This window comes from Panthera onca, chromosome B1 (assembly GCF_046562875.1).
Source record: "Panthera onca isolate mPanOnc1 chromosome B1, mPanOnc1 haplotype 2, whole genome shotgun sequence".
Taxonomy (NCBI): Eukaryota; Metazoa; Chordata; class Mammalia; order Carnivora; family Felidae; genus Panthera; species Panthera onca.
The window spans coordinates 86,130,433-86,143,052 of record NC_138342.1 but is presented as its reverse complement, the minus strand read 5'-3'; the positions used below and the strand labels follow the sequence as shown (position 1 = coordinate 86,143,052).

General features: G+C 33.2%; 1 protein-coding gene across 5 annotated transcripts in view; it reads left to right on the top strand.

The window, feature by feature from the left end:
• The window catches only part of CENPE (centromere protein E), a 79,573-nt gene that overhangs the window by 26,655 nt on the left and 40,298 nt on the right, over positions 1-12,620 (top strand). For 4 of the 5 annotated variants that reach the window (XM_060654521.2, XM_060654520.2, XM_060654518.3 and 1 more), the window contains exons 17-25: positions 1,537-1,611; positions 1,839-1,958; positions 3,710-3,832; positions 3,914-4,079; positions 4,484-4,638; positions 6,005-6,316; positions 6,429-6,701; positions 6,856-7,014; positions 10,789-10,992. In XM_060654521.2, the coding sequence (XP_060510504.2) occupies positions 1,537-1,611; positions 1,839-1,958; positions 3,710-3,832; positions 3,914-4,079; positions 4,484-4,638; positions 6,005-6,316; positions 6,429-6,701; positions 6,856-7,014; positions 10,789-10,992 (1,587 nt within the window). The remainder of the gene's footprint in view (positions 1-1,536; positions 1,612-1,838; positions 1,959-3,709; positions 3,833-3,913; positions 4,080-4,483; positions 4,639-6,004; positions 6,317-6,428; positions 6,702-6,855; positions 7,015-10,788; positions 10,993-12,620) is intronic. The other variant, XM_060654519.3, reaches the window with a different exon arrangement.

Genomic DNA, 12,620 nt, shown 5'->3' with positions numbered 1-12,620 from the left:
TATAACCAATATAATGTCTAAAATTTTGCTGAACACTTGGTAGCCACTTAGCACATGTGGTGATTTTGAGCATTTGAAATGGGGCCAGTCTGAATTAAGTATGAAAAAAAAAGAATGTAAACTATTTCTTTAATTTTTTATATTGATTACATGAACAAATGATAGTATTTTGAATATTTTAGGTTAAAATACATTATCAAAATTAGTTCTACCTGTTTCTTTCTTTAATGCAGCCAGTAGAAAATTTTAAATTACAAATTTGGCTCACATAATATTGTGGAGGCAATGTTGGAGGACATTGACCTAAAATAAGAACATCAACACGAGCACTAGTCTGAGTCTAAATCTAGTTAGGACTGAATTAAACATTCATAAAATATTAAACAAGATGCTGTTTTCCTAAGTCCCTTACATTCTACTTGAATTTGCCTTTACTTTTAAAGGATTCATCGAATTATGAAGATTAAATAATTCTAAGGGAAAAAAACGTTTATCTGTGGTAAATTGTCATTTACTTGCTTTGACACAAGAATACCTGAAACTCAAATATTTAATGCTCCAGATATTTTGTGAAAAGGAAACTTTAATAGAAATACTTGTATCTTTAAGTATTCTTTGTACTTCTAGACAGTTAAAAAATGTAAACCAGTAACATCATCTTTTTAGTATTTTCTGTAGACTGAATTGACAAGGTAATAATTCATAATCCCATACCTATCTCTGTAGCTTGGTGAACAGTAATATTATTATAAAAACACCACATGAAGCTACCTTAATCTAAACCTAAATTCTAAACCACAAAGCCTTAAAAAGTATGCCAGTATAAAATCTAAATGGATAATTTACAGGAAGAAAAAAAATCTTATAGAATAAACACATGTCTGTACTTAACTTCCCCAAAACAAAAATCTATTAAAAATGTATTTTAAAAAAAAATGTATTTAAAAAAATTTTTTTTAATGTTTATTTATTTTTGAGAGAGAGAGAGAGAGAGAGAGTGAGCGTGAGTGAGGTAGGGGCAGAGAGAGGGAGACAGAATCTGAAGCAGGCTCCAAACTGTCAGCACAGAGCCTGATGTGAGGCTTGAACCCACAAGCTGTGAGATCACGACCTGAGCCAAAGTCAGACACTTAACCGACTGAGCCACCCAGGTGCCCCTAAAAGTGTATCTTTTAAAAGTTTATTTCCTCCAAGGAATGCATACTAATTTGCTTTTAACTTTATTATAGCATTATTAACAGATGACATAACTATTAGTTGGGCCATGCTGAGGTTTTTTTCTTGTTGGCTTGTTTTGTGGGGATTGGGAATTTTCTGTTGAGTTTGTCTCTGTTTAATGAGGTGCTCTGTACCAGTAGCTTGAACAATTGATTTCTCAGTCCCTTCTTACTGTTTGGTGATTCTGAAGTGGTGGATGAATGAATGCTATCTTTTGGGGTTGTTGGTTTTGTTTTTTTGGTTTTTTGGTGTTTTTTTTTTTTTTTTTGCTTTATTAACTATTGGTTTGCTCTGTTGCCTGTTCACATGCTCTTACAGATGCAACTAATTCATGAAATTTCCAACTTAAAGAATTTAGTTAAGCATGCAGAAGTATATAATCAGGATCTTGAGGTGAGCATTTATGTTGGTATTTCCACTGATAAAGAACTAGGCCTAAAATGTACATCATACATAATTGAACATGATTTCAGAAAATACAAGAATATATTTATTTTTTTCAATGTCAACTTTTTATATTTTACTAACAGTGTAAACTGTTCAATATAAGTTCTTTTTAACCCCCTAAAATATAAATCCAATTAAATATGTTTCTCTTTTTTGTTTCACACTTCTTTTAGAATGAGCTAAGTTCAAAAGTAGAGCTGCTTAGAGAAAAGGAAGAACAGATTAAGAAGCTACAGAAATACATAGACTGTCAGAAGTCAGAAGATACAAAAATGGACTTGTCATACTCATCGGTAAAAATCAGGTTTATTTTGTTGCGTTCTCATGTAGACATTTATAGCACATCATCATCATCGTTGTTATAGCAAATGCTTATATTGAGCCTGCTGTGTGCCAGGCACTGTTGTAGCTGTTTTACATATAGTATTTTATTTAATATTGTCAACCCTATGAAACTGGGACTACTGGTATCATTGCCATTTTATGGATAAAGAATCATTCATAGAGAGTTGAAGATACCATTCTTTGAGTGAATATAGGTAAGTTAGGGATGAGCTTCCATTAAAAATCAATAATTTAAGAATTATTTTATTTTTTTAATTATTGTATGCACATGTATGTAGAACTGTATAGTTAGTATCTTCACGTGAGCACTTATGTTGGTATTGATACATACCTGGAGCTATACGTATCACAAGTAATTGAGCATGGTTTTATAAATTTCATCAATTTGATTAATATTAATGCTTGCTCATCATAATTTAAATAAGTATTTTATCAGTTTGTTATTTTTCAGAAACTGTAGCTCTAGATGATTTTAGTTGGTAGAAGATATGGCATTAAATAACATTGAATTTCGTAGTGAAATTGTTAATTTTCACTGTTTGCTTTCTATTCTCCTTGCTTTCAGTCCTCCTGATTACTTCAAGAAAGTATCAGTTTGATTCTAGTTTTTAACACCGTTTTTAAGAAAGCGGCAGTTTCTAGCTGGAACTTTGGTTTCCATTGTTCTTTTGTTTCCATTTGAGTTTTTCAGAGTACTTTTTATTACCTTCTATTAGTACTCTTCTGTTACCTGTTACTAATGACAAATGATTTTTTATAAAAGTGATCTTACTGTTCTGAGGCCCTGGGAAGAAAGGCAGGTTTCATATAATCCTGGAGTGTCTGTTGATAGAGTATCAAGTAGAATTGGCCACTTTTTAATAATTATTATTTCTTTCTCTTTTTTCATCCAATTCATTCATTCATTCATTCATTCATGCATTAATATTCTGCCAAGACATGTGGTTGAATTTATGTAGGCTAAAGTCATGTTAAAATGCCACTTCTCTCTAAAAATGAGACCGTAGATCTTTTCATGTATTTATCATTCATTTGCATTTTCTCTTCTGGGAGTTGCCTGTTCATCTTTTCAGTTTTTCCATTGGATTTTTTTGTCTTTTTCTTTTCAATTTGTAATTTCATATCCTTAATTTTAACTACGAACTACTTTCATGTTTTAGAATAACTTAAAAATACATAGGAGATTTTAACAAGCTAGCTGAACAACAATTGTGTTAGCCTTTTTTAAACAATAACAATTTTTTTTTTAATGTTTATTTATTTTTGAGAGAGAGATAGAGAGACAGAGTGTGAGTGGGAAAGGGACAGAGAGAGAGGGAGACACAGAATCTGAAGGAGGCTCCAGGCTCTGAGCTGTCAGCCCAGTGCTGGATGGCGGGGCTCAAACCCATGAATCGTGAGTTCATGACCTGAGCCAAAGTAGACGCATAACTGACTGAGCCACCCAGGCGCCCAACAATAACAAATTCTTAAATCTATACAATGCTTCTGTAATTTAGAAAAAGAGATCCAGAATTTTAAAAATATTTTTATTATGGAAAATATTATTTTTTTCATCTTTCCTAAATACACATTTGGTAATTATCATATTTCCACCATTTTTTATCAATTCAGAATAACATCTATGTACATGTTCTCTAAAGTGCTTTCCAACTCTCACAAAGCTAGATTTCACTAAATTTTTTTGTCGTGTGTATAGGAAAGCACTGAAGACCTAAAACAAATGAAACAGACTCTGCTTGATGCTGAAGGTGTAGCTCTTGATGCCAAGAGAGAATCCGCCTTTCTCAGAAGTGAAAATCTAGAGCTGAAAGAGAAAATGGTAAGTGACTCCTATAATATTTATTTAAAAAGTTATTACGATCAATACGTTTGTGTGAATTTACAATGTTTCTCTCAATAGAAAGAACTTGCAAATGCATATAAGCAAATGGAAAATGATATTCAGTTATATCAAAGCCAGTTGGAGGCAAAAAAGAAAATGCAAGTTGATCTGGAGAAAGAATTACAATCTTCTTTTAATGAAATAACAAAACTCACCTCCCTTATAGATGGCAAAGTTCCAAAAGGTATTTTATAATTTCAGACTACCTCTTTTTAGATCTGACTTTCTCTAGAAACCTACCTAAAGAATTTTGTGGCTACATTCCAGTGATTAAAAATCTATTATTCTCTGCTCTGATTTTTTTAATAACCTAATAAGTTTCGGTGTCATTTGGTATCAATATTTATAAATGCTTCCCTGGACTTCATTCAGATTCATAAGGGTTTAGGAGTTATTTTTCAAATAAATTGGACCTAATTTTTAAGGAGTAATTGAAGAACTATTAACAATTAGATTACCTGTTAACCAACATTGGCTCTTTCTTTAATAAATTTTATATAGTCTGGTCCAATAATCTCATTTTGCGTGTAATTTAGGTTGTCCCAATAACTGTAAGCTGCTTTATTTAATTTACCCAAAATATCCTAGATTTGCTCTGTAATTTGGAACTGGAAAGAAAGATTACTGATCTGCAGAAAGAACTGAATAAAGAAGTTGAAGAAAATGAAGCTTTACGTAAAGAAGTTAATTTGCTCTCAGCATTGAAACCTTTACCCTCAGAATTAGAAATATTAAGGAAAGAGGTAAATACATTTTTAAGCAAATAACTCTTCTTCTGGAATAAAAACCTTTGTAATAGCACTTTAAATATTATGCCACAGTTTATTTTAAAGTAGCAGGCAAGAGACCATAAACGTTTAACTAACTTGTTAGGAACAGAAATGAATGTAGTTCCTCCTCTAATTTTTTTTATATTACTAGATGTAAAAATACATTTTCAGAGCATATTTAACAGTATACTTAGTATCATGAGCCATGTACAGCCATTTCTACAGCCCTCAAGTGTTGCATTTAAACAGAGTTCTGTGGGGGCACCTGGCTGGCTCAGTCGGTAGAGTGTGCAATTCTTGATCTCATGGGGGTTGTGAGTTCGATCCCTATGTAGGGTGTAGAGATTACTTAAAAATAAAATCTTTTAAACAGAGTTCTGTGGCCCCCCCCTTTTTCTAAATCTTTTTTTTTTCTTTTTTTTCTTTCTTTTTTTTTTTTTTACTAGTCACTATGTTGAATAAAAGAAAGTAATGAGATACAAGGGAGGGCTCTGATACAGTTGAGATCAGTGTAAATCTTGCAGGCTAGTGAACAATCCTATAAACTATCTTCCAGCCTTTCTTTTCTCTCTGCCTTTCTAAAAGAAATAAAAAGTGACAAGTGTTTGAACACTATATGGCAGACATCATGCTAAAAAGCTCTAGCAACATTATTTTATTCAGTCATCCTAAAAACTCTTTAAAGTAGGTGCTGGTTCTTAGCTCAAAAATAGTTATGGCACCAATAGTTGAGCTACATAGATGTGCCTCCTATCCTTAGTCTGTGATTGAAACAACTCTGCTGTGTTACCCCCATCCTTGGTCTCCAATTTAGCTCACCTCTCTTCTTCCCACCACTTCTACCTTACCTTTCACAGTGATTTTACTATTTATAAATTGGATATGGTTTATTTAAATAATAGTTCAAATAAAGCTTGATTATTTATTCTTGGATTACGTTTTTAGAAATAAGAGTTGCATTCAAAGGCTTTAGATGAAAATATGTCAAATTCTTAGAAAAACCATAAAATGTCTGCTACACCAAGAAGTTAGAAAATACTTTAGAATGATAGATGATGAAATAAAGGCATGTTCTAAAATAAAGTGTTTCTATTGAGTGTGCTCCAAACAATCCTTACTAGAGCCCAAAGAGATTAAAAAACAAAACTTTGAAGGTAAACAGGATAATACATTATTAAAGGAATGGTGACAATAAAAATGTTGCATTTCCTCAGTCAAATCTTTGCTTAATTTCAATGTCTTTTTTTTTTTTTTTTTTTGCATAGGAATTTTTTTCCTTGAAACTGCTTCAGTAGATCATACATTGCTAACATAACTAAATTTTATTTCCTCTCCGTAGATACATGATAAATCTGAAGAGCTCTATATAATAATATTGGAAAGAGACAAATTGTTTTCTGAAGTAGTTCAAAAGGAGAATAGAATTCAAGATTTACTTGAAGAAATAGAGAAAACTAAAAATGACCTAGCAACTACCCAGATGAATTATAAAAGCACTGATCAAGAAGTCCAAGATTTAAAAAATCATCTTGAATTTGAGCAAAAGTATAAGATGGTCCTTGAGGAGAATGCAAGAATGAATCAGGAAATAGGAAATCTCTCTAAACAAGCTCAAAAACTTGGTTTAAGTTCTGATGCTTTGAGCACAGAGGTTGGTACAAGACACCCTCTAGGGAAGCAATCTTTAGTATTCTGGGGTCTGGCCTCCATATATGTCCCATAGACTGTTCTGCTTTTCACATTTTATTTTTCTTATTTTAAAGCTTTGTCCGAAAACCAAAGAACTTCAGCAGAAAGCAACCGAGAGTCAAGAAGTGTTAAATGAAATGGAAGAGCTAAAGGAACAATTAGAAAGTAGAGATTCTAGGCTGCAAACTGTAGAAAAGGAAAAAGCACTGATTGCTGAGCAACTTCAGCAAACCTTGGTGGAAATAAGAACCTTAACCCAAGAAAGGGATGACCTAAAACAACTCCAGGAGAGCCTGCAAATTGAGAGGGACCAACTCAAAAGTGACATTCAGGATACTGTAAACATGGTGAGACTTTGACTGATTAGATGCTGAAAACCGAGAGCCTCTGTGAAAACATAGGAGCTGTCACTTACTATTCATGATCAAGTAGTTCCTGCAAAATCACTTCCATCGTTTCTTATTATTCTAACAGAAATTGTTCTCTGTTTCTCTGACAAAGAATATAGACACCCAGGAACAATTACGAAATGCTCTTGAGTCTTTGAAACAACACCAAGAAACAATCAACACACTAAAAATGAGAATTTCTGAGGAAACTTCCAGGAATTTGCATACGGAGGAAAACTTAGGAGAAACTAAAGATGAATTCCAGGAAAAGGTAAATGATATTTCTGTCCAAAGTTTTCATACTTGTGTAGAAGAGCTTTCTCTTTAACCTCAAACACATAAATACATAATGATAATCTCAATCTTGTCTATTCACAGAGCTAATAACTAACGATAATTTACAAGCATAACCCTAATGTGTTTGAAATAACTTCAGATATAACTGCTTACAGTCAATTTGGAAAAAAAAGGCAAAAATTAGTTCAGACTTTGAGGTGATATTTCCTGAGCCTTGATGTATTTTAAAATCTTTAAAAACCCCTCTGAATTCTAAGAATGTAAGAAAGATTGCTTATTATTATTATTATGTCTAAAATACTTGTTTTATGTCAGATTTTGTATATTAAACTTGCTTAGAGTTCTATAAAATCAATGTTTATGTTGTAGTTTTGCCCGTTTCTAGGGCTTGTGCTATAATTGTACTATTAGGTGCTTAAATCTCACCTTGATTTATTCTAGGTAGTATGGTTCATTTTGTCCTGATACCTTAGGAGTTAACTGGTTATTTAATTATATACAAGAAGGGCTAGGAGATGCTAATGATAATTTTTTTTTAAGGGGAGGTATATTAGTCTACTAGACTGCCACCACAGAATAGCATAGACTGGGTGGCTAAAACTTTTAACAGAAATTTACTTTCTCCCATTTGTGGAGGCTAAAAGTCCAAGACTAAGGTGCTAGAAACTTTGGTTTGTGGTAAGTCTTCTCTTCTCTGTATGCAGATGGCACCTTCCTTCTGTGTCTTCTCATGGCCTTTCTCCTATTCTTGAGCTGAGAAAGAGAGCACTAGTGTTTCTTTCTCTTCTTAAAAGGACACCAGTTCTATGGGATTAGGGCCTCAGTTGTTTGTTTGTTTTTTGTGTTTATTTATTTTGAGAGAGGGAGAGACAGAGCATGAGCAGGGGAGGGGCAGACAGAGAAGGAGACACAGAATCCAAAGCAGGCTCCAGGCTCTGAGCTGTTAGCACAGAGCCCTATGTGGGACTTGAACCCATGAGCTATGAGATCATGACCTGAGCTGAAGTTAGATGCTTAACTGACTGAGCCACCCAGGCGCCCCAGGGCCTAAGTTTTATAACCTCATTTAACCTTAATAAACCTCCTTAAAGGCTTTATCTTCATATACAGTCACATTGGAGGTTAGGGCTTCAACATAGGAATTTGGGGACAACACATTTGAATCCGTAACAGGGGATTGCTTATAGTTTTATACAATGGATTCATTTACTATACATTTCTACTCTCAGAAATGCCTTTGATATATATTATCAACAGAATTTTTTATACTGTCTTTCATTCTTATTGCACTACTATTTAAACCAGACTATTTACAACTAGGAATTGAAAACATTCATCAATAAGAGACTGGTGAAATAATCTTTCATACATTGATAGCTCAGAATAGTATACACATATATATGTACATATATACATAAAACTGGGTTTCGTACAGTTATATAATTTTTTAAACTACATTTTATATGCAAGAAAAATCACCAGATTGGACATATTACTAAATAAAAAAAAAATACCACTTCAGAATAATTCAGTAAGCCCCAACTTATGTAAATAAATCTTTGTATAGATTTATATACTATTACCCTATATAATGAGCTTTTTTTCCCATTTACCCCAGGGTACAGTATTCTTGCCTTGGAAAAGCTTTCCCACTCACTCTGTGTGCTTCAGTTCTTCTCTCCTAGGAAAGCAATTTTGTTTGTTTTGTATCTTATGTTCTCAGCTTCTCTATAGTTTGGATTAACCAAATGGGCCAAAGGCATTTGACCTTGATTTGAAATTTATAACTTTTATTTTCATTAGGGGAAGACTTTTTTGAAAAGATTTTTAAAAATAAGATAAAACAATCAATACCTGCTTTTAGACAAATGCAAATCTTTAATCATGTGGCCCCATGAGAAGGGGCAATAGCAGAGGAGTGAGGGAAAGGGAGAGTTGTATTTACTGGAGAGTTATATTTAGCTGCTCTGTGTTCCTAAGTTTATGCTGGAATCATCTATGTTGATAAAAAGGTCTGACTGGGGCTCTTTTGTTTCTTGGGGTTTCACAAATATGGGATGGAAGGCTAAGATAAGCTTCTTCTGTTATCGTGTTCATGTTAGAATCCCATGTGGACCCCTCTGTTCATCTGGACCCCAGAGGGCTGTATTAGTAGGTCTATAATGAATCCCCTTAGAGTGCCCACTTTCAATCTTGCTTCATATTTCTCTCTCTAGAAATGCAGCTTCTCTCATGTGTTCCAACAGAAATTTAAAACAATGATTAGTAAGCTTATCTCAAAGCACACAACTCTTTTTCTTTATTTAATAATAAGATCTGTGGTAGCTGAAATACTTGCTAGGTTGAATTCCATTCTGAAATGTACCTTGGGTATTATTACATAGTTTGTCTCAGCCTGCTCTGTTTTTGTGTACATTCCTATACTTAGGGTGTACAGATGCAAGATTCTGAATTAGGGTACCTGACAAGCTAGTCCCAATGACTATGTATTCCTTACCTTAATTTCTCATGTAGTTAGCTCTGTGGTTACCGTTGTCAGAAACTCATGCATGTTACCAACAATAAAAAAAATAGTTAAGTAAAATAGGTTCTGTCCATACCCACTCTAGAATATTGAGCAACTACTAAAAGTTATAGTTTGAAGATTGTGTGACAGCATGGGAAAAATGCCTGTGATCTAAGTGGGGAAAAGCAAAAGTAAAAATGAACAATTCTGTATGTGTGTGTGTGTGTATAGATGTGTGTGCATGTGTATATATATATATATATATATATATATATATATCATAATTACTATATTCAAATATATTTTTTCATGGACAAACTCTGAAAGGAAATATTCTAGAATTTTTTTTTTTGGACATATTCTGGAAATCTAGTAGTGGGTTCTGTGAAGCTGGTGACATGGGTAATTTTTTTCTCTTCATTTTTCAATTTTTTGTTAATTGTAGATTATTATAAAACTTTTTAAAACATATGTGGCCAATATGGAGCTGTATTTATTTCCTGGTCATATAAGGTTATATAGTGATACCCTCATTTCATACCAGTGATTGTAATGTCAGTCTTTGTCTCCCTTTATCAAGGGGTACACATATTAAGTTACGTTTGCTTAAGATCTATTTATGGATAAATGAATGTGTATAACATGCTTTTCTTAACCAATATATGAAAGTATATATTTTGAAAAGGTGGTTTATACTATTAGAATATGAAATCTGTTTCTTGCAAGATTAATTTGTCCTCTCATTTGATGAAACTCCAGCCTTTTGGGAGTATGACTGCTTCCAAAAATTATCATTTGTTGGGAGTGGAAGATATGGACTCATTTCCAGATTTTGATGGAAAGAAAGTGGTAGAGTTCAAGATGGCTTACTCTTTCATAAAATTAAGTTAACCTATCATCATACATGAAGATAATTATTAATTATCCATAACTGTCCAGGTAGTTCTTAGCCATGAACAAGAGTATGTACAAGGACACAGAGTCTGAAGCCAGACCTCTTAGATTCAAAACCTGAGTGACCTTGGGCAAGTGATCTGTCATCCTCTCTGGAACTCAAGTTTCTTGTCTGTCAAATGAAAATAATACCAGTACCTACCTTATAAGGTTATAGTTAAGATTAAATGTGTCAAAATACAAAAATAGTGCCTGGTAAGTAATAAGTAATACTAGCTTTGGCAATTTTTATTATTATTCAAATAGTTATTAACTGAGAAATTCTTCTTTAATCTATTCATATTTTAGTTGGCTGACACAGATAAAAAACAGAATTTGAAAGCCAAAAATACTCAAGCACTGATTGCAAATGTTGAAGATAATGAGCTAACTGAGCAACAGAGAAAGATATTTTCTTTAATACAGGAGAAAAATGAACTGCAACAAATGTTAGAGAGTATTACAGCAGAAAAGGAACAATTGAAGACTGACCTAAGGGAAAATATTGAAATGGTAAGATGTAGCACTGTACATTTAACAATATGTTTTTGTCTTTGCATGTTTTCGGTTTTTATAATTGTACTGAGGCATAATTTACATGCAGTAAATGTGTCTGATACAAGCGCACAGTCTGATGACTTTTGACAAATGTCTCTACCTATATACCCTCCACCCCAGTCAAGGTACAAGGTGTTTCCCTTACCCTGCAAGGTTCTGTCACATCTCATCCCAGTCAGTCCTACTCTTACTCTCTACCGCATATAGTCACCATCCTGATGTTTTTTCACCTCAGATCACTTTTTCTCTTCTAGAACTTCATACAAATAGAATCATATAGCATGTACTCTTTTGTGCCTTTTTTACACTCCTTTTTCAGTGCTGGATAATGTTCCATGTATGAATAGGCCACACAATTTGTTTAGCCTTTCTCCTATTGATGGAAATTTGAGTTATCTCTACTATTTAGCTATTGTGAGTGAAGCTGTTATAAACATTCTTACATAAATCTTTTTATGATCATTTTTTTTAATTTCTCTAGGGTAAGTATCTAAATGGAATAGCTGAGTCATAGGGAAGTATATATTTAACTTAATGAGAATTCACTAGACTGATTTCCAAAGTAGTGGTACCATTTCACATTCCCATCAGCGAATTGAGAGAAGTCTGATGGCTCCACATCTTCATCAGTGGTTCACATTATTGGTGTTTTTAATTTTAGCCATTCAATTGGCTATGTACTTCATTGTTTTAATTTGCCTTTCCCTAATGACTAAGAACATTGATCATCTTTTCATTTGCTTGTTGGCCATTGCATATCTTTCTATAAATTATGTTCTCTCAGTGATGTTATAGGTTTTAGTATACATGTCTTGTCCATATTTTGTTAAATCTTTTACCTAAATGTTTCTCTTTTATTAATTTTGTCTTAATTTTTAAACTTCATTTTTAATTATTTGTTAATGTTTGCTGTATTGTCGTATCTACTTTAGTTTTGTTTCTTCATTTAGGGGCAATATAATATATATGGATTGAAATTAACATTTTTAGAAGTTTGCTGTGGGTTGTAGGAGAACCTGAACTTTTGTGTAATTTTCCATATTTCTTGGGATTGTCTGGTCAAAAGAGCTGAGTATAAATAAGAATGCAGATAAAAATCATGGTCTCAAGCTTGTAATGTTTTTGTGGCCATGATACTTGAGAATGCCACGTTTAAGCTTATAACTAGGATTAGCCCAAGTCATGCTAGCAAAGGATGGCTGCCATTTTGAACTTGGCTGTTAACTGGTGCACCAAACCAAAGCCATTCATTCTAGCATTTGAAAAGCCTGTAACTGTAGTCTCAGAATCAGTCCATGAAAGCTTAGAAACAGTCTCCTTTGGTTTAAGGCTAGAAAATGAGCCAACCTCTCAAGATAGAATAATAAATCTAGTTCTAATTCTCATGATAAGAATATAAGTAGAGCAATAAAGAAAACGTGTAAAGGGTGCCTAACTGGCTGAGTCAGTGGAACCCAGATCCCAGGGTTGTGATTTCAACCCCCACTTTGGCATGGAGCCTACTTGAAAGAAAGAAAGAAAGAAAGAAAGAAAGAAAGAAAAGAAAAGAAAAAGAAACAGCATAAAAAAGCATATGCTTGACA